General features: G+C 43.3%; 2 protein-coding genes across 14 annotated transcripts in view; one reads left to right on the top strand and one right to left on the bottom strand.

Moving 5' to 3' along the window:
• The window catches only part of ncoa1 (nuclear receptor coactivator 1), a 40,120-nt gene extending 33,353 nt beyond the window's left edge, over positions 1-6,767 (top strand). For 12 of the 13 annotated variants that reach the window (XM_078093007.1, XM_078093015.1, XM_078093008.1 and 9 more), the window contains 6 exons: positions 158-469; positions 1,124-1,219; positions 1,382-1,778; positions 2,123-2,291; positions 2,411-2,600; positions 2,977-6,767. In XM_078093007.1, the coding sequence (XP_077949133.1) occupies positions 158-469; positions 1,124-1,219; positions 1,382-1,778; positions 2,123-2,291; positions 2,411-2,600; positions 2,977-3,159 (1,347 nt within the window). In that variant the 3' untranslated portion in view covers positions 3,160-6,767. The remainder of the gene's footprint in view (positions 1-157; positions 470-1,123; positions 1,220-1,381; positions 1,779-2,122; positions 2,292-2,410; positions 2,601-2,976) is intronic. The other variant, XM_078093006.1, reaches the window with a different exon arrangement.
• A 2,911-nt stretch (positions 6,768-9,678) lies between these two features.
• On the bottom strand, positions 9,679-17,018 carry unc93a (unc-93 homolog A). Its single transcript, XM_040160257.2, has 8 exons — positions 16,764-17,018; positions 15,892-16,073; positions 14,839-15,068; positions 13,411-13,536; positions 12,788-12,999; positions 12,371-12,506; positions 10,679-10,810; positions 9,679-10,593 (listed from the first exon to the last, which is right to left on the bottom strand). The coding sequence occupies exons 1-8, from the start codon at positions 16,851-16,853 to the stop codon at positions 10,307-10,309; spliced, it is 1,395 nt and encodes a 464-aa protein (XP_040016191.1). The 5' UTR covers positions 16,854-17,018; the 3' UTR covers positions 9,679-10,306.
• Positions 17,019-20,337: the final 3,319 nt, after the last annotated feature.

Genomic DNA, 20,337 nt, shown 5'->3' with positions numbered 1-20,337 from the left:
GACACCATCAATGAAAACCATAGAGATGAGAGATAAAGCAACAAAAATTTCACAGATCAATAATTCAGGATTCGTGAATAGCAAAAATCTTTGTGTTGTCATTTTCATAAACTATACAAATAATTAATAACCATATTTTTATCCGCATCTTTCCCAGGGTGGCTCTTTTGACCCATTGCCCCAAAACTCCCCAAACCAGCAATCCGTTGCCACCCCAAGCTCCATGGACCCTAAACTCCCCCCGTACCCCTCCAAATTTACAGCAGCTCAGTTCCCTCCAGAGCTGGCCATGCTGGTGGGGCAACAGGGTCTTGGGTTCGGAGCCCCCCGTGGGTCTTTCCCCGGCGGGACGACGGGCGTCGGGCTGAGGCTGGGCACGCCGCGACCGCAAGGGATCGGCACCCAGCTCAGACTGCCGCCCAACCAACTGCGCCGGCAGCTGCAGCAGAGGCTGCAGGGCCCACAGGAGGTGAGGACGAGGAGGGGGCGCTTTGTCAATACAACTCCATCTGGGGCGAGGAGAGGTTGCCCCTGATGATTCATTTGCAACATGTTTCACAGTTTGCTTTCATATGCTACATGCACATTGCTCATTATTAGAGATTCAGTATGATAATGATAATGATATGATAATCAGTATGCATTGATTTATGGACTGATGTTTTTTCACCTGATGACCGATCAATAAATTGTTTAATAATTGAATAGTTTGATTTCTATTTAAATAAGTGCCATTTTGATGATTTACATTGAAAATTGAAATATTATGTTTAAAAACCCAAATTGGAATCAACAGAGTAAATTTCAATTGGTGGATTACAAGTCAATTACCCGTAGCATTGAATTACAAAAGCTGAAATGTAAAGAATTGCACAACTAATCGACTTATATGATATTGCATCACAAAAGCTCTCTGAGTTCATTTTCTAAATATCAATTGAAATGCTCTTATACAAATACCCCCTCTTCATTTTCCTTTATCATCCCTAATATTCAACACCCTCTCCTCGCCGTCATCTTTCCTTCGGTCTCCTTGTACTTCCCTCTGTTCTCATCATCCCCTCCCTGCTCATCCTCTTTGACACCTTTCTGACCGCTGCTTATTTTTCTGTCTCCGCTCCAGAACAGGATGGCGGGCGTTAATCCGTTTCCTGGAGGCGCCCAGCAGGTGAACATGGGGCTCCGTCAGGGAGTTCAACAGCCTCAAATGCCCTCACAGGTGGGCCCCCGTGCTAAACCTGAACACACACAGCTCACAGTTGTCACAGAGCCGGAAAGACCACCAAACATCTGTTCTCTTTACGTATGCAATGTGTGTGGTTATTCTGACTCAGTGAAGATAAGATGGTAATGTCCCCTGCTGCACAACGTGTCTCCGTAGCCTCCGCTGAACGCCCAGATGCTGGCCCAGCGTCAGAGGGAGCTCTACAGCATCCAGCACCGTCAGCGACAGCTTTTCCAGCAGAAGGTCCTTCTGATGAGACAGAACACCGCCGGCGCCGCGGGGCCCACCGGAGCAGCCGGGCTCCCAAAAGCTCCGCCGTCGACGCCTCAGCTGCAACAGCAGTTCAACTTCCCACCAGGGTACCCTTTGGTGGCTAAATCCCCTACCTCACCTAGTCACTTCAGCTCCCTTACCGGGGGCCCTCTGGACAACAAGCTGCCCGGAAGAGCTCCTCTGAACAGCCCGCCGCTGATCGGCGGAGTGCAGGGCCAGTTCAGCACCGCCGTAAACTCCGCCTTGCCGCAGGGCCTGTTTCAGCAGTTTGGAGGTCCAGGTGTGTTCAAGGAAACACGTTTTTTGTAGGACCAGAATGAGCATCTGCTGCATTTGAACAAGAGTAGTAGTAGTACTAGAAAGGTATCGCAAATTCCTGATCCATAAAGTCTACTAACGGATGTTTTATTATTGGCCGTGCCTAAAAGATTTAAGCGCTGTGTTTATGGGTTGAGTCCATGTACAACAGAGGTGGACTGTGAAACCAAAGCTCGGGCAAAAGATAAAGGCAATAATTCAAATAGGACAAAGTTGCCAAGTGTGTCTTCATATTTATTTTTCGAAATAGATACAAGATTGAATGTTGAACTCAAGCTTTTTTTTTTTGCTTTTCCACTTTCAAAGCAAACTCCCAGCAGGACCCATCCTTCCCTCCTGAGATGAGCCCCACGAGCCCATTGTTGTCACCTCAAACCTCCGCCTCCCAGGGTGCTTTGCTTCAACAAGCCCCACCCCCTGGCTACCAGTCAACAGAAATGAAGAGCTGGCAACAGACCGGCATGGGAGGCAACAGGTCAGAAAGTTTACACAGCTGCAATCAGATCCCCCTGTTTATTGCGTCGATAAATCAGTACGAGGCCCTCGCTCGTGTTCTCGGTGTAACGAGCTGTCTTCTCTCGCCGCGCCCCGCAGCCTGTTCAGTCAGTCGGGACAGAGTGCAGGGCAGGCTTTTGGCCAGCAGGGGGTTTACAAAAACATGAGCATCACCGTCTCCATGGCCGGAGGCTCGGGGGGCGTCGGCTCATTATCTCCCATGGGGCAGGTGGTTGACCCGAGCAACAGTAACCTCAGCAACGCCGGTTCGGTGTGCAGCGACCAGCAGGTGAGTGGGGCTCCAGAACCGGACAGTGTCGATGGAGGAAAATTCGAGACAGCCACCCATCTAACCATTTGGCTTTGTGGCACGTCTTCCTGAAGTTTTAATTTAAAATTAAAAGGTTTGTTTTATTATATACATATGCCCTGTCATCACTCTGGTTTTGCTAGTTTGTTCTAAATCAAAGGAAAGAAAACCTTATGGCATTATATAAATAAATAAAGAACTACATTTCAGTACAGACACCTCGGTCGGCATCGCAACTACTCAAGTGTATATAAGTGTTATCGTTTGGTTTTGGTATGGATCAATCGAATCAATCAATCGAAACTTCTGGAACGTATGAAGACGCCTCTTGTAATTGGTGGTTCTGTTTCTGTAGGTGCAGCCGCTGCAGGTGTTCGCCGACGTCCAGTGCACGGTGAACCTGGTCGGCGGTGACTCCTACCTGAACCCGGGCTCCATCGCCGCCGCAGCCTCCCAGAGGACCCCCGTCGTGCCGCAGGTCTCCCAGAACAACCAGGCTCAGCAGAAGAGCCTGCTGCAGCAGCTGCTTACCGAGTGACGAGCCCGCGACGCCCTCTGCTCTCCTGTGCTCCCTCTACTTCTCACTTCGACGACGCCTCCTCCTCAGAGGCCGGTGCACCAGAAGGCGTTGCCGTTTCTGTCTCACTTTATTTGGACGGTTGGATAGATGTTTTGGACGCGAGCAGGGTGCCGGGCGGTCCGGCTCTTGTGGGGTTTCACAGGCGGGCGCGCAGGGGATTCGGGGTTCGTTGTTTTAACCGCCCAGTACTTAAAGAAAAGACTCAGAGTCAGAAGGAGCAGCAGTGTATTTAAACTGCCTGTCTAATCTGTCTGACGACCTGTCTGTCTGCCTCAGCCTATTTAAAGGCAGTGTTGTCTTGCTGCTCATTCCTTGGTGACCTACTTCCTGCTTCCTGACCCAAGAAAACAACTGCGACGTCATTGTAGATTTGCCAAGTTGTCGTCACTGTCAAATCAGGGCCGGCCTCCTCTTTCTTTTCTGATGGGACAGTTTCTGTCGGGCCGTCGTTGTGGCCGCAGCAGTGCATCTTGGGAGCACGAGTTGCAGCGTACAGCTGAGCTCATCATTTTATGTGTGCGGGTATCCCACACAGCAGCACCTCTGTTGTTTGTTTTTTTTTGTTTTTTTTTGTTTGTTTGTCTTGTTGTTTTCCTCTAGCGGTCTCTCAGCGATGTGGGAATGTTAAGGTTTCAGACCTCTGTGGCATTGTGGGATAGGAGCTCAGTATCAGCTGGTTCTGTGACTGTCTCTATCCATCAGTTGCGGTGCCTGGTGGAAGTTTGAGTTTTTCCAAGCTCCGCTTCTTCTACGTATTCTATCAATGTCTTTTTTTTGTTGTTTTGTTTTAAATATTCTGCTCTCACCACCATCATCATCAACTTTTTCTTCTAAATCAGAATAAGCTTTGACAACAGCAAGATTGGATGGATGGATGGAAGACAGACGGGATGCTGCTCAGTTTGGAACTTACATGTCTTTCTCCCTCCCCCCTGGGAGTTTTTTTTATTTTATTTTTTTTTAAGTATAAGAAAATGCGACTGTTATAATTATTTAATGTCTGTCCATCACATTTTACCCCTCACCTCAGCAGCTGTGAATACAGAGCCCTGTCGGGCTCTCTCTCTCTCTCTCTCTCTCTCTCTCCTCTCTTCTCTCTTCTCTCTCTCTCTCTCTCTCATATATATACTATCTCTCAGCCTATCAGTGTTGTTTGCCATGGCATGTGCACCATGCAGACGGGTGGTATTGTACAGTACAGAAGGACAAAGACTTTTCATGTCACTGCTTTCCCTTTTAAAAAGAAAAAAATTAACTAACAGCAGGACTTTTTTTTTTTTATCCTAATATCAGTTCGTGGGAGATTTATTTTTGGCACCATGATATTGTAATACCGCCTCATGTTGCGGGTAGATGAGAAAGTAATTCCATCATCCAAAATGTGAAATATTTTAAAGCGATTTGATTATGAAATGTAGCTTGGAACTGCGCTGCTCCTGTGGGCCTCTCACTCCGCGCTACGAGATGCCGCGCCACAAGACGCTGCGCCACAAGACGCTGCGCCGCTCTCGCAAGGCAAGGAGAAAAAGAAACATGCTTGATCGCTTTGCTTTCTCTCGTGGCATCCAGGGAGCTATTTAGCCGTCTTCTTTCTTTCTTTTTATTCCCATGTATGTACAAGTACTTTTCGAGAAGTTGTGTTGTAACCATTGTATTAAAAGAAACAAACAAGAAAAGCATTAACGATACGTCAAGGAGTGTTCTTTGCTGTGACGACGAGTCCTCCGGTGACACCAATGGTACCGAGCCCGCAACCACCATCGGACCTGTCGTCACAGTAAAACCTAATGACGCACTTTTTGGATGTTGTTGCTATATAATGACATTTACGTAGAGGCTTTAGGAATAGAAGTTCCTAACAAAGCTGTGATGGAGGATTCATTTGACAAAGCAGGACGGGTTGTGTCGCAAGGTTTTCTTTTTTCTTTTTTTTCAATCTTTCCTGCATTCCTGTTGAATCAGTGTTTTATGATTTGTTTTATGGGGGAGGATTCCACCCATCCTCTCCCTCCCCCCTTCCCTGATGAAGTCTTCTCTCCACCGGCTAAACACACGTGCAGTTTTCTGTCCACTACTGTTGCTCAGTCAGACACTGTTCCTCTCAGCGATAATGGACCTCTGCAGACCTCACAGCACACATGGAAGTTAGGAATAAGGATTGAGAAAACCTGCTGTGACGTTGCCTCTAAACACTCGTAACGTGACTACATTAATGTCAAGAAACAACTGATCTGAATATCATGCAAAAGCAAACATCTGGCACGCTGTACCCAAAGTATGGATGAAGAGGACGGAAGTGGCGCTGGAGTATTTTCATCAGGGAACATTTGGGGATTCGTAACGACCACAAAGGTCGTCTTCTGTCAAATCTGCCAGGTCTACTCTTTGTTATTAGAGAAGTCCTAAACGCAGGAAAGTCTTTTCTGAGATTCTAGTTTTCTGTGTGTGTATTTATTAGAAACCACCATTTGAGCACCTTTTTATTACCTCATTATTCCGTCAGGCAGGAGTTATGTCTGAATGTCTTTCCTTTTGACCATGTTCTCACACTGTGAGTGCCTCCTTCGATCAGAAAAGTCCCATTTCTGCTCCACCTGCTTTGATTCAACAGGGATGCCTATCAAGCACTTACGTTCAAAATATACAAACAAAAAAATATACATTGGGAGGTTTAGGGGAGATGAATCTGTCAGTATTTTTTTTATGTGTGTTTCATCACAGCGTTTATTTTGACATTCAATTTGAGGTATATGAACCACAGAAAAGCACCAAATTGCTGTAACTAGTGGACGCTAATTTCTTCATACATTTTAAGAACTACGTATTTATTAGCAAAGAAGAAAATTTGAAATTTTTGACCCTCAAGAAATGACCATCACCGGATCATTTTTAAGATTCAGGACTGTCATATTTTACCTCCGCACAAGCTAATGTGAGATGTCTCAGATTAAACCCCTGTCCCCCTCTCTACCTCCAACTGAGACTTTGCATTTCTACCCTTGTGTTGTTGGTTTCCCAGAGTAGAGTACTTCCACAGTGAACTGAATCCTCCTCCTTAATAAAAGTCATTATAAGGAAAGAAAGCCTTGAGTTCTTTATGGTTCCAAGCTAAAATGTAGAGACTGCAGCTGTTAAAGGCCTGCGTGTGCATTTCTTTCCCAGGCAGTGCTGATGATGAAGGAGGAAGCTCTCAATCCAAGTCAGTGACGAGCTTCCTGAGCAACTGGCCACTTGGGTTTTTAACTGACGGTGGTTCTCACAGTGTGAATTCAGCGGTCGGACACTCCGGTGCCACGGCTCGGCCGCTGGGTGAAATACTCAAAAGAGATGGAAGCTGCATAAAATGGAAGAATTCGTATTTTTTGGGTGGGGGTTCATTGCCAGTTTCTGCCTCTTGCTTATCCGTTCTGATGATTTCCCACATTCAGTATTGATGACCCTCCCGCTTTCCTCCTTCCTTTCTTTTCTGCGTGGAATAGGCATTCCTATGAAAACGGTTTCCTCTACAACTTTACTAACTTCAGAAAACCGCAACTGTCAGCTCATTAAAAACATGCCAAATACAACCAATGTAATCTTTTTAACTTTATGTTTTTGGAACAGCCATTGAGTGGAAAACAGTCGCTCCTTCCTCACTACACTTAACAAGGTACAAGGTTATTTTATAACACACGATGTTAACATAATGTATATAACAGAGAAATGTGAATATTTGTTCGAAATCAACAAAAAAGCAGTGCTCCGAGTTTGTGGTAGAAAAAAGGATGAAAAAAAAAAATGAAAAAAACTACCCGCCTCAGTCATGTTCTTATTTTCTGTTTTTATTTTCTACTTTTTTATTTTTCTGATGTATGTATGTATATGACTATCAGTGAGAGTGTATGTGTGTAAGTGATTAATACTGTATATCTGGTGTTCTCCAAGATGGAAAAGGGGAGATGTCCTGGTTTGATTCTTTTCTTCTTTTCGCTCTTTAGACCCCCCACAGAACTTGTGGGGCTTTCAGATAACTATGCCAGAGAAGGTTTAGCGACTGCTGAATGTGATTTTACTGAGAGAGAAGCAGCGTGGACTGGCTTTTTATATACGGGTTCATTTAAAAAAGAAAAAGACACAAAAATAAGGCCATATTTAATTCTGTTTTTCAAAAGTTTAAGCAGGGTGGGAGGGTGGAGCCTTGGTTTTTACGGAGAAGCATTGCCTCGTTGTTGTATATGAGTTTGACTGATTGACTTTTTTTTGCATATGTCCTAGTAGTAAATGACCAAAGCTTGGAGGCGTTTGATGGATATCATATGCAAACCTCATCATCACTGGACAAGTCACAACGTAGCGTCGGCGCTCTCCTCCCGCCTTCCTCGCCGCGACGTTCTGCTGCCGCTCGCTTTCGCCGAGTCTGTCTGTCCTCGCTCGTTACGTCCTAAACACAATCTGTCCTTTGCAGTAGCCGGAAGTTGTTTCCCTTTTGGGGGACGCCAACGAGGTCTTTTTTTTTGTGCCTGAAGTGCTGTCATTTGTTTACAGGAAGAAAAAAAAAAAAAAAAAGAAAACATTGCAAACCGATCGCTATGCACCTTACTGAACAAACAGCATTTCCTAACGTCAACGTAGGTATGTAGAATTAACACTGGAGCAACACTAAATCATTGATGTCATAGGCAAAGTATTTCCTTTACACAAACGGTTAAGGAGAAGCCCCTTCAGTTAGTCCGGTGAATCTAGTGATCTGATGACCTCTCAGCTTTTAAGCTCATTCTTGGAATTTCTTTTCTCCATTAACTGAATACTTTATACCAAACTTAAGGTGCCTCGTGTATATATTTTCTGCAGTGAAAATTGCTCTTTTGCTGTTTAACAATTACAACCTTGTTAGCCAGGGTTTTTTTAAAACCTTTTTTCACTTTTTTATAAAAAAAATTAAAGTTTACTGTATTTTAAATGACTTTTTTACACACGTAGACGAATCAAATTATTCCAGGAATTTGCAAATACAATCTAATTTTGCACTTTATATCAGATTTTCTTAGGAGTGGAAAGGCCATCAGAAATAGTCTCAATCAGATCTGTATTGTATTTGGAGATGGAGTTAAGTCCCCTGAATGTACCACGAAAGTGAAGCTCAGGTTCTTTAGGAAGAACTCGTAACCCACTGTCCCATCGACGACTAGAAATGTTACACACCTTCTACCTGCTCTGGAACGTGTCTCTGGCCTTTCTGTGTCCACACCAACCAGTATATCTACTATGCCAATCTTCTTCAGGTTACGCCCCCCCCCCCCCTCCCCGCTGTCAACCGACAACTCTCAGAACATTCCTGCTGGCAAACACGGGACCAGCAGACACGTCTTTCTTTAGTCCGCAAAAGTCTGGCTGCGTGAGACTTGACCTCTGCTGTCCATGAAACGCTGTGCACTGACCTCGTGAGGACGCACGCCGCTGTGTTGCTCGTCGGCCTTGTCGCATGTGGAAGGGAGTCGTGCAGAAGAACTGTGACACGTGAAACGTGTCCCATCAATGAGAGGAGCGATCAGATGCATCCTCGCTTGTCATTGGTCCAAACCGGTACATGTGCACCTGCTAAGGCTGTATAGCTCTTAAATCTCATTCCTGTTGCAGGTGTTCAAAAGTGTTTTCTGCTCTGTGTGAACGGCATCAGTTATTATAATATTGCACGGAGGTTGGATGAGGATCAGAAACGTATTAACTCACCACTTTTTTTGGGGGGGGGGGGGGTAATGCTTTCTCTGGAGAATTTGAGAAGAAATGACCAAGGTTCCACTTTCTCCCTTGTACAAATTAATATAAATAAATATATATGATACATTTTACTCATTTCTGTCCATTTTTGTATATTACACTCATGTAAAGTTTGTGTTTTAAAAGAGGCATCGGAGCAGCTATCACGAGACTATATGAGTGACTGTGTTCATCTGGGAGAATTTTATGCATGTTATATTTTCTCTTTTTCTCTCTCTCTGTCTCTGTCAATACCCCCGAACCCCCCCTCCCCACCCGCAAGGTGTGCAACGTGAAATCTTGCAGGAGGCTGCCGGACAAACAAACAAACACTCTTTTTGGTTGCTTCTACTGGAAATCTAAATTTGGGAGGTTTTGTTCATTCATGTGTTTCGTGGCTGTGGCAAGTTTACACACACAGACATACATAAAAAAACATTCACAAACACACGTTCTCTACTACACTCAAAAATACAATCACCTTGTGCATTTTACCCTTCTGCTTTTTCTTTACCAAGGTGAGGATGCCAACCTTGATGAAGTGATGCTTTGACTAACAAATCTATAACATCTATGAATGTGGGAATGCAACACATTGCAATAAAAGCACCATTTGAAATGCAGCTTAGCGGCCTTGTATGTTCTTTATTTCTTTCTTTATTTAAATGGAGGTTTGGTTGACCTGATGTTGATACGGCACTGAATCAATCAATTGGTTAATGCACAGAAATGTCCAGATACTTAATCCAACAAGCATTAGTTTTTATTACAATATAAAAAATATTGTTAAAACAGTAAGACATTTTGAATGCTGTGACTGTAAAGACATTATTACAAAAACCTCACATGCTACAGTGGTGAAATGCAAGTACATGTACTCAAGTATTGTACTAAAGCTATGAGGTCTTTGTAGTTACCTTGAGCCTTTTCCACTTGAAACTACTGCTCTCATGAGATGGACGTCCAACTGATAAGAGCGAAAGTGAGCTTGGAACCGCATCATATGCAAAGAGCAGAGAACTCTGAGGGCCTTAAATTGGACACTCGTCCCCTTAAAATCACAAACAGAAGGAGTCATATCAACACAAAACGGGGGGTGACGGGAGGCAGCGACTGTCTGTTGGACAAAATCATTGTCCACAACATCAATGATGTTGTATTTTGACACAAAAGTTAAATTATTGATACATTGATTAAGCATTTTTTTATCGTCAGCGGAGTGCTATTTATAAAAATAGGAAAAATGCTGCTAGAGGAAATATGTTAGATTGAGGATTGCACAGATCCGGATAGAACATCTCTGAGAGGAAATACTACTCATTTCAGGATTTAGGCATAAGTATTATAAACCAGACCAGGATTTTAAAAATTAAATTTTTGTCTGGCAAATAATGTTGCTCTCGTCTCTTTGAACGGCTTTGCTAGTTAGGTTGCTCCCCTCCTCCACGGGCAGAGTGGGGTGCTTGTGTTCGTGGTACTCCACTATGGGGTAAGTGATGGCGGTCAGCAGCAGAACCGCCAGCAGAATGTACAGTTTATACTCCAGACATATGAAGGTGCTGTAAGCGAAGGCAATAACAAAACCGAGTGACTCCCACATACGGTAGTTGGCGAATGCAGCCTCTTTGTCCCGTGAGAAGAGGATGCCATAGAGAGCTGCGGGACAGAAAGCAGAAGGATCCACCCCGATAAAACAACCATTTGCATGACAGGAGTTGGGGGACACAAATGTTTTTTTTACCGTTGGTCTGAGTTTGCCAGATGGCGTCCGCCATTCCCCACAGAGCAGGAAACACAAAAAAGACGGCCAGGTTATCAGGATGGGGCCTCCAGAACAGGAGAGCTATGATACAGGCGAAGTTGGCCAGAGCAGCTGAAAACAGACGGATAAACGTCAGCACTTCACTCACACATTACATAGTGTGGTTTGGTCTCTGTGTAATCATGGATTAGAGCGGTGGAGGAATGTAATGTAATGTGTTTACTTCTGTAATCAACAGTGATGCTCCAAACACATGATGGTGTTATGGAATATGATATGAATTGCATTGCTGTACATCAGCGATTCCCAAAGTGTGGGCCACCCCCTGGTGGGCCGCGAAGGTACTGCAGGTGGGCCGCGAGAAGTCATTTACAATAAATAAATAAAAAGCTTTCATTTTCAATTTTTAAAAGTTTGAAATTAATATAAAAATATTCATGATTCGGCACATTAGTTATGTGAAACATTAGTTGATGAAGCACAAACAATTTAAACGGACAGATTAATAAAACAATAAGGCTCTCGCTCGGCTGCTCTTGTCCGCCTGTCCTTGTTCAACAAATGGGGCGCCCTCTTGTAGTATTAAAGTAAATATACCGCATTTTCCGCACTCCAAGGCGCACTTAAAAGGCTTTAATTTTCTCAAAAAAACGACAGTGCTTTATAATCCGGAGCGCCTTATATATATGGATCAATTGGTTAATCGGTTGATCCATACTGGTTGTACACGGCGCTCAAGGCGCTCTGCCGAACATGCCAAAGCTCGGTCTACGACGGCGAGATGCTGAGCGGCGCTCAAGCGCGTGACATATGGAGCTTGTTTCAGGGCGCGTGGGAGAAACAAAGCTGTCGTTCTTGCCGAGCACTTGATGAGATTAAAGAGCGAGAGACGGTGCCCTTTTCTCTACAGTAGCTGAACCATCTTAACGGTGAAAATAAGTTATTCTAAAAGCAGCCGAAGATTTAAGGCGTGGATGGCGAGGGGGCGGCGGGAGCGGACGCACCTCGCACATCGATCGGACCCTGAAAGCACCGTCTCCACCTTACTGTCAAAAAGAACAACAGCGAGTGCGTAGAAAACTCCTTCGAGCGCGAGCAGAGATTCTCCTCGCGAGCAACGAAGTTCACGTTTCGCAAGCGAGCAAATACCTCGCGGAGACGAACTTTTGCTCGCGCGAGACGGATTTTTGCTTGCGGATGTTTGATTTTGGTTAAATTCTTAAGGTAATTTAATCATTATGTTTTGGCATTCTTGAGTTTGGGAATTGCTGCTGTAGATTAAACAGTCAGCAGTACATTCAGGAGTTGATACATTAATAAAACTGCATTATTAATCCAGAAACATCATACTTAATAGTAAAAGACTGACAGCGAACACACTATGGCATAATTTTTACTGTGATATAAGTATTTTTTAATGACGATACTGCTGTGCGGTCATTTTCTTTTGCCTTTGATTGCAGTGTTTCCAGTTGATTTTACTTCTGTTCTTTGTGTGTTTATTGACCTTCCCTTGTGTATTTAGGACGTGTTTTCATTGGGTTGTCAAAGTCTTTCACCACAGTACAACAGTGTCTTTCTCATCGGTTCAGTAACCAGACGTGTGTGAGGACAACAGAGTGAATACTCTCCTTGGAAAATAATCTTATATAAAACAGTTTTTTTTTTTACCTATGGCGAACAACGCAGTTCTTCCGGTGTACCGAGCGAGTCTCCCAAACAGAAAGGAGCAAAGGGAGTTGCTGGCTCCAAAGCACATCATCACATAGCCGACAAAATGGATCCCCAATGCACACGTTACATAGTTCTGCAAGGACACGCGTCATGGGTTTACAAAGACAGTCATTATACATCTAATATGTCACATATAATGCCTCATATCCCATACATGTCCAGTTCGTACATCTGTCAGTGGATCAGCTGGCATTGTGGGTAATGTAGGCAACATATTTTGACATTGAAGCAGAAAAGCGCAGGGTAGTTTTGATAGAAATTTGGTAGGAAATTCACGGCAGAAGGGGGAATGACTGCAATAACACTTTCCCAAACATCTGGGGCCTCATGTGCCTATCACTGAGGTCTCTTCACCTTGGTGTACTCCCCCGAGAGGAAGCTCTGTTCGAAGCCGCTATACATGGTGAGAGGGATGAGGGTCAGCAGCCTCCAGTCCTTCAGCAGTCTGAACGTAGCCAGGAAGGTTTGGCAGAACGGCTCCCGGTTCTCACGGAACTGGCTGGACTGCTCCCTGTCGACGTTGTCCAGAAATACCGCCACAATGAGCATGGCCAGCAGACCCACTCCTGCCACGCGACAGAGGGCAGACGACACGGACTGTTAACCAGGCACAGCGGTCCAATAAACTTGCGAGAGCTGATTCTTGTCTCTCTGATGACTATCGGCGCGTTAAAGAAGAGCTCAGGGTGTCGTAGTGATGATCGTTTTAACATTTTGCTGTAAAAGTTATTATACAAACAATATGTCTATGGCTCAATATCTATAACATGTTTCCCTCTGAGGTCAACTGCAGTATTTAAGGAGGCGGCTGAGAGTGAATTGTATAGATGTGTGAACATACAGTAAAATAGGTGTGAGAAAACAAAGAGGCACCAACCAAAGTGCGACTTAAATAAACGTTTCGGTCGGTGCCGGTGTGTTTAGGGACTCTTATTGAAGAACATCCCTGTTTAGTGTTTGTCATGTGATTCCGTTACCGATGTAACATCCGACGAGCGTCTGCACCAGCGCCTGAGTCGGTCTGGTGGTCGTGCCGTTGATGCTGATGTTGAGGCCGCAGTTCGCCGCTCCACAAGTCTGCAGCTGCTCGTCCGGGATGAGCGCTGTCAAGATAAACAAACATAGACGCATTTCACTGAAACGAGTAATCTTCACTGAGAAAAGGCGCAGGAGACAAATCAAATATTCTATTTTTTATGGGGGGAAATGAGTTTCTACTCATTTCTACCAGTATTTCAGCAGGTATTGCATTATCAAAAATGTTATTGATGAGTATTATTGTTATAAAGGGAACATTTTAGAGAGAAAACTCGAGTTATAAAAAGGCCTGTGTGGACAATGTGGTGTCGAGGGTACTATTTAAAACATGTTATAGTTAATAGTTGATAGTTTAACTAAATATTGTGCCCCAAATCAGCACAGAAATAGTGATAGAAAGGTTCTGTTCTTCTTCCAAGAAATGCACCTGTTGTCACGGTTTGGGTTCACGTCTTGTTTTATTTTGTAGTTCTGCATCATGTCTTCCTGGGTCACGTCACTTCCTGCCTTGTCCTGTCCCTGTGATTGTCTGTCTGTCATGATTGTTTCCAGCTGTTTCCAATCACCTGCACCTCCCTATTGTATTTAAACTATGTGTGTCTCTTGTCGCGTCATTGTTAATCTTCCAAAGGTCATGTTCCAGGTTCCTGTCCTTGTTTTTGCCCCTTGGCCTTTTTGCTTTTGAGAACCTTTTGACTATTAAAGTCTTTTTGTTTTTTCAGAAACTCTGCGTTTGAGTCCTGCCTTCCCCTCATCCTTGACACCTGTCATGGAATGAACTGATAAGCTGGAGAGCATCAACACCAATAAAACGAGATACAGCCTTGCACACACCTCGGGGTATTTCCTCTTAAATTTGTAATCCAGCAGTTAGACCACTAATGGGTTTGTTGGTAACAGCTAGACACGGGATACAAGTACATTTACTTTACTGGGCTTTATTTTGAGGTGTTATTCTTGGTCCATATTTTGGAAGATGGAAGATGGACCAGAAAGCAGATTACACTCTGTGATCAATATTTATGGATGAACCATGTCAAAATAACCTATAGGGCACACAGAAGTTCAAGAGAAAATGTACAATGAAAAACTCATTCCAGGTATTGTTTCATGTAGTGCAGTAAGTTGTCCAATAGTATATAAATAAATCAGTGTTCTATTCTGTTTTGAAATTAAGTGAAGAGGGAGTATAAAGAAGATTAAAATGGCAATAATCAAGTTAACTACATGTCCAAATGGCAGTTAAGTGCAGCACTTTGTTGGGAATTACTCACAATATAAAGACTTATTATGCGTACTGGGTTTATTTTTTACACATTGATCACAAAAATCTCCTCCACATGATTGCGCTGCAGCGGTCGCCCTACCTATGTTGGTGTCCTGTTGAAAGATGAGCGATGACATGAGGTTTCCCCACACGGCAGATGACTGGAAGATAAAAAAGAAGATGCCGAAGTATTGGTTGATGACGTTGGATCCTTTCTTGCCTTCCTTGGCTCCCTGCAGGTTCCCGGAGATGGTCAGGTAGGTGCACTTAGCCGACCACAGGGGAGAGCCACCCAGACCCAGGATCACGGAGGTAGGGATGAGGGTGTACCTGAGAGGGTGGAGAGGGGACTCATTTTGCAACGCTTCTCTTGACACTTTTACAGCATAATAAACAAAAAAAATAGCAGCAATATGTGACTAGTAGTTCTAATGGTGGAAGTAGTACAGGAAGTTACCGGAAACAATTAATCAATTAATTGATTGTCAACGGTTTGCTAATTTGAGAGCTGATTGAAATATTTAAACATGTACTTTAATTTTACTGGAGTATGTTAATGCTACTTCATACTTCTACTCCTCTACATTTCAAAGGCGAATATCGCCACGACAACAGCTTTATTAAAGATTAAAGCACCCAACAGTACTAAAATAATTGAAAACATGTACAGCTGTACGATGCAATATACACATAAATAACAGCAGTACTCCAGAAACATCATAGATATTAGTAAAACACTGACTACTATTTACTGCACAATGAGTACTTTCACTTTTAATACTAATACTTTGCTGACAATACTACATATACAATACAATACTTGAATGGATTTTACTTAAGAGGAGTTGGATACTAAAACAAATGATCTGAATCCTTCTTCCAGCTGCACAAGGACCGCTCTGTACCCAAACAACAAAGAGAGGCCTGCGTGAGGGAGAAGGGACACTTACTTGCCCTGCGCTTAGTGACACTGCGCTGATAAAGGGGATCCCTTGAAGTAGGTCAATATCTTCTCATCTTTTACTTTATCATACTTATCATATTTTTATCAATTTTGTCTGATTTGAATATAAAATGGACAAAACGGCTGAGAACTCAAAACCCAAAGTTTGAGCAGTAATCGATCCATTTCATGGATTGACTAATTGATTACCATCCAGGGTAGAGGTTTCCGAAAGAGTATGACACGTAGCAGGCCATGCCCGCCACAATGGTCCATTTACAGCCCAGGTTTTTGATCATGATGGGAGGCAGGAACATGGAGGAGACGATGATGGAGGCGTAGATGACACTCAGAGACGCCACGCCCATCCCGTCCTCTGCATTCAGACTGCTCTGCACAAACAGGGACGGGCCTCATGCAAGAGCAGTTTGTTGTTCTGGTCCTAAAGAAGCCTGCCAGGCTCCTTCGTACACGCCTGGTTCTTGCATGAGGCCCAGCGCGAACGATGGGAACGGCAGTTCGGTACATGATGTGATGGCACATTTCCACTGTGTCAGTCACTTTCTAATGTGACCTATCTTCCTGTTAGTAAAGTGATACTTCTCTGTGTTTGGACCCTTTCAATGCACCTCGTTTTCAAACACGATGAGCCACACAGAGGGGGGATGTCCTCTGATTTGATTAGCACATCTGTGCGGATTAGATCGTTTCTTCATGGATGGGGGGATTAGAAGTTTGTCTGCTGTTTACCAAACTAAGACGTTGTGACAACAAGTTAATTGTGCATACACAAATGAGTTTACATAACTCTGCTTGTCTAAGCTGCACGTAATCTCATTTAAAGGGCGAAACAGTTTGCATGTTTTAACATAATCAAATAAAAGACATGTACCCTTTATTTCTCCTTCTAAGCTGAGTCATTGCAAAAAAGCATTGAAATAAGTTGTTCTGTAGGTCAATGATTCACTGAAGGCGTCTCTTCAGGACTCAACTTAAGAACACAACCCCTACAGTGTGGTGTTTTTTTAAGAAAAATATATGAGAAATCTCCTTTTATGATAATAATAAACTGTTCCACTTACCTGTAAACTCTGCAGCCCTCCGTAAGCCGTGAACAGAGACAGAAACCCGACTGAGACCACTAACACATTCTTGAAGTTACGGCTGATCATGGCTGCCTCTCCGAATGGAAACAACAACTCCAAGGACTCTCTTCCTTAATAAAAAAACAGTAATAGTGGTGATATATATTTTTAAAAGTAAGCTTAAGTGAGGTTGATTTCAGGATCAATGGCTTCACACAACAGCTAAGATAAAACCTAGACAGTGTCCCTCACGTGATAAACAAGGACACTCAGCGGCAGCGGAGGACAAAGTCCAGCCCTCACACACACACACACACACACACACACACACACACACACACTTTTTGCAGTATGACAGAGACGATCCCTTATCATTTAGCCTCTGAATTGCCTCCCACGTGTTAAAATATTTGGACATAATTGTGTCTTATATGAGGCTTCTTGATCGTAAAGATTTTTTTTTCTTCTTCAGTACATCCGTTTTCTTTCCTACTTCTTTTTGGTTGAGATTTACAGCCGATTTGCTGTTTTTCTGCGCTAGTAGTCAGCAGTGGTGTCCTCATGTATTTGTACGATTTATTTAACTGGAAAATATATTATTATTGTATTATACAAAGAAGGTTTATTGGTTTTGCTATAAGTAATGTAGTCAATGTAAAAAATATTTAAAACATAACATTTCTCCTGCTGAGTTGTCCTATCTGTGTTGTATTTTACGGTGTTGTATCTATAGATGAATCTGAACACAATATACAGAAAATGTACACTTCCAATTAATACATTTCTAAATAGACCCAACTTACTTTGGCCTCACTTTCCTTTTCATTTGTACTAAATTATGTATTTCTAGGATATAAGGTCAACTGATATTTTGATGGAATGAAAATGCATAGTATATTTGTATGAAGCATCTTGGTTGAGAAACTACAGCTGGCTAATTAGAGTAGTGTAGTCAAGAGTACAATATGTCTCTCTGAATTACTGCTGGAGTGGAATGAAAATACTCATGTTTGTAGTGCAGTAATTGTACTTCCGTGCATCCCAGGTGTGTTGGCACACAGAGCAAAGGTTTATTGCGTTTTTCGCCTGATCCTTTTTATTTTTTTACAACAGCACCACTTCGTACTTTTTTACAATATGATAGCTTGTAGGGAAATATGACAAAAACAGTGTAATCATCCTGACCCTCTTATCTCAGCTTCACTTTAAGTGCAACGAACTTCCGTCAGACTACTGTCTCCGACCTGCTCACCTCTTATTAAATATTTAACTCATTCATGTCATTTTTTCTACCTTTCAATATATGTTTTGTAGCAGTGTTTCCATTCTGAAAAGAAATTAAAGCAAGTCCCAACATGCATATCCGACTACTCAAAGTAATTGCTTCACCTATTTATTTGAAACTGTCCATATCTGTATAGAGAAGCCTTAAGTTCCAGATCTAAAGGTAGAAGAGTCATATATACTTACAATGCAATTAACCACCTGTATCACCTTCATATAGTACTACTTACGACTATTACTACAAATACTAGTATAGTATAATTACAGACATTGGTGGTGATAATCACTGACATCAAAAACTCACTGTTATGAAATGGAGTTTTTACCCCGGCTAAGTGGTTAAAGATTACATGTCATTTAGCTGACGCTTTTAACCAAAGCATTACATGCTTTTTTCGTGTCTTGCTCTGGGACACTTTGACGTGGGACATGGAGCAGCCAGGGTTCAAACCGCTAACCTTGCAGTTCCCGGTGCACCCGCTGTACTCCATGCGCCACCGTCGCATGATGAGATGAGATGTCCAACGAGCAATAAGGCTTCATTTACAGGCCTCTGAGCCCTGAATGGTAAATGGACTGTACTTGTATAGGCTTTTCTAGTCTTCTGACCACTCAAAGCGCTTTAACATGTGACAACATGACATCATTCACCCATTCACACACTGATGACAGGAGAACCATACACAGTGACACCTGCCCATCAGTAACTAACATTCACACACTGTAGTCGCGGCTACAGGAGCAATATTGGGTTAAGTGTCTTGCCCAAGGACACATGGACATGCAGGTTAGCCGGGCCAGGGATCGAACCGCCAACCCTTTGATTGGTGGACGACCATGCTCCCCACTCACCCACAGTCGGCCAGTGCTTGAACCTTTCATGCCCACTAAACAGGGCATCAGAACTGCTTTTCCCCTTCAAACCAACTTTCAGATCTTTAAACGCTCTCTCTCTCTCTCTCTCTCTCTCTCTCTCTCGTCATTAGTCTTCAGATTTTTAACTGCAACCTTAAATGTATAGTTATATGGTGTGGGACAGTCTCTGTCTCTTTTCACAGAAACCACCAAATGCCACCCAATGAGAGAGAGAGAGAGAGAACGCCTGAAAATGTGTGCTGTTTTTACCGTCCCGTCCCTTCTCCATGACAGTAAACACTTCTGAACAACACGTCTTATGACCTACTTCTTTTTAAGGGCAACACAATCCATCAGTAGGTTAATGGACCTGTCAACCGAAGGAGCAGAGAGGTCCAGCCCAATTCAAATGGCGTTTTTGCCAAAATGTGGATCGGGAAGTCATTGGAGCCGAATCAGCAAACTGTGATACTGAGATACCCAAAGCTGACAAGCATGGCACCAGGTAGCCAATTTGACTGTGCGTCTGCACATGTGTTGCTGTATAGGGAGAATCATTGAGAGCAGTTCATATCTGTCACAAGTCTGAGCTGTGAGTGGGAACCTCAGGCACAGTTATAAATACCAGTGATCTACTAAAATGGCAATTACAGGAGAGTCTGAATGTGAACAATACAACATATTAGTTTATGGATGATTGTCATTGAGAGTGTTAATGCGCAATCCTCATGAAGTGACGGTTGCTATGCCGATGATGTCAACATCTTGAATTTTATAGCCGGTGACATTGGACTTGTTGATAAGCGTTTATATGACCGGCCCTCCTGTCCACTGAGTCAACCTGCTTGAGAGTTTCTTGGGAACCGAAAACCGATTGTCAGTGTGATACAACTGTTGATATTGGTTTGTTTTTATAGACCTCTTGAGCTTCTCCAACCTGTTGTTAAGACACAGTTTTGGTGTGGCTGCTTTGTTTAATTATCATCTCTTATATGAGTACCATGCTTCTCCCACAATGCTTAAGCGGAATAGGATAAAAATAGGCTAAAAGACAGGGCCAAGCTTGTAAATAGACTTTTTCATTTGTTTTTCAGAGATACTCTGTTCTCACAGGAAGACGATGCCACAAGCACAATTGGTGGTCGATTATTTCTTCGTTCTCTGCATCGCAACACTGTACAGACATGGGCCGTATGAGAGACAGTGGGAGACACTCCGTGGGACAGGATGTGTCAAACGTTCCAGCAGCTCAAGTTTTTTGATGTGTTGCTATGGTGATTTAGCCAAACCTGCCGAAAAGCCTGATGTACGTTATCTCATCTTGAAAATGATCCGGCTAACTCAGTGTGCCACGTACGTGACAATTCCATTTGTGAACACGTGACATTTGAAAAACAATGCAACAGTGGCATTCATTATGTAGTCATTATCG

Source organism: Gasterosteus aculeatus, chromosome 18, assembly GCF_964276395.1.
Source record: "Gasterosteus aculeatus chromosome 18, fGasAcu3.hap1.1, whole genome shotgun sequence".
Classification (NCBI taxonomy): Eukaryota; Metazoa; Chordata; class Actinopteri; order Perciformes; family Gasterosteidae; genus Gasterosteus; species Gasterosteus aculeatus.
Note: the sequence above shows the minus strand (reverse complement) of the source record. Positions and strands in the feature narration are given on the sequence as shown.

What these genes read in the sequence shown, in the direction of transcription:
- unc93a (XM_040160257.2), bottom strand. Translation starts at nt 16,853, where the DNA reads ATGATCAGCCGTAACTTCAAGAATGTGTTAGTGGTCTCAGTCGGGTTT. An exon ending in TCAACAGGACACCAACATAG is followed by an intron (nt 13,537 to 14,838) that starts GTAGGGCGACCG and finishes TTATCTTGACAG; the next exon opens with CGCTCATCCCGGACGAGCAG. An exon ending in TCTCGGGGGAGTACACCAAG is followed by an intron (nt 12,507 to 12,787) that starts GTGAAGAGACCT and finishes GTGTCCTTGCAG; the next exon opens with AACTATGTAACGTGTGCATT.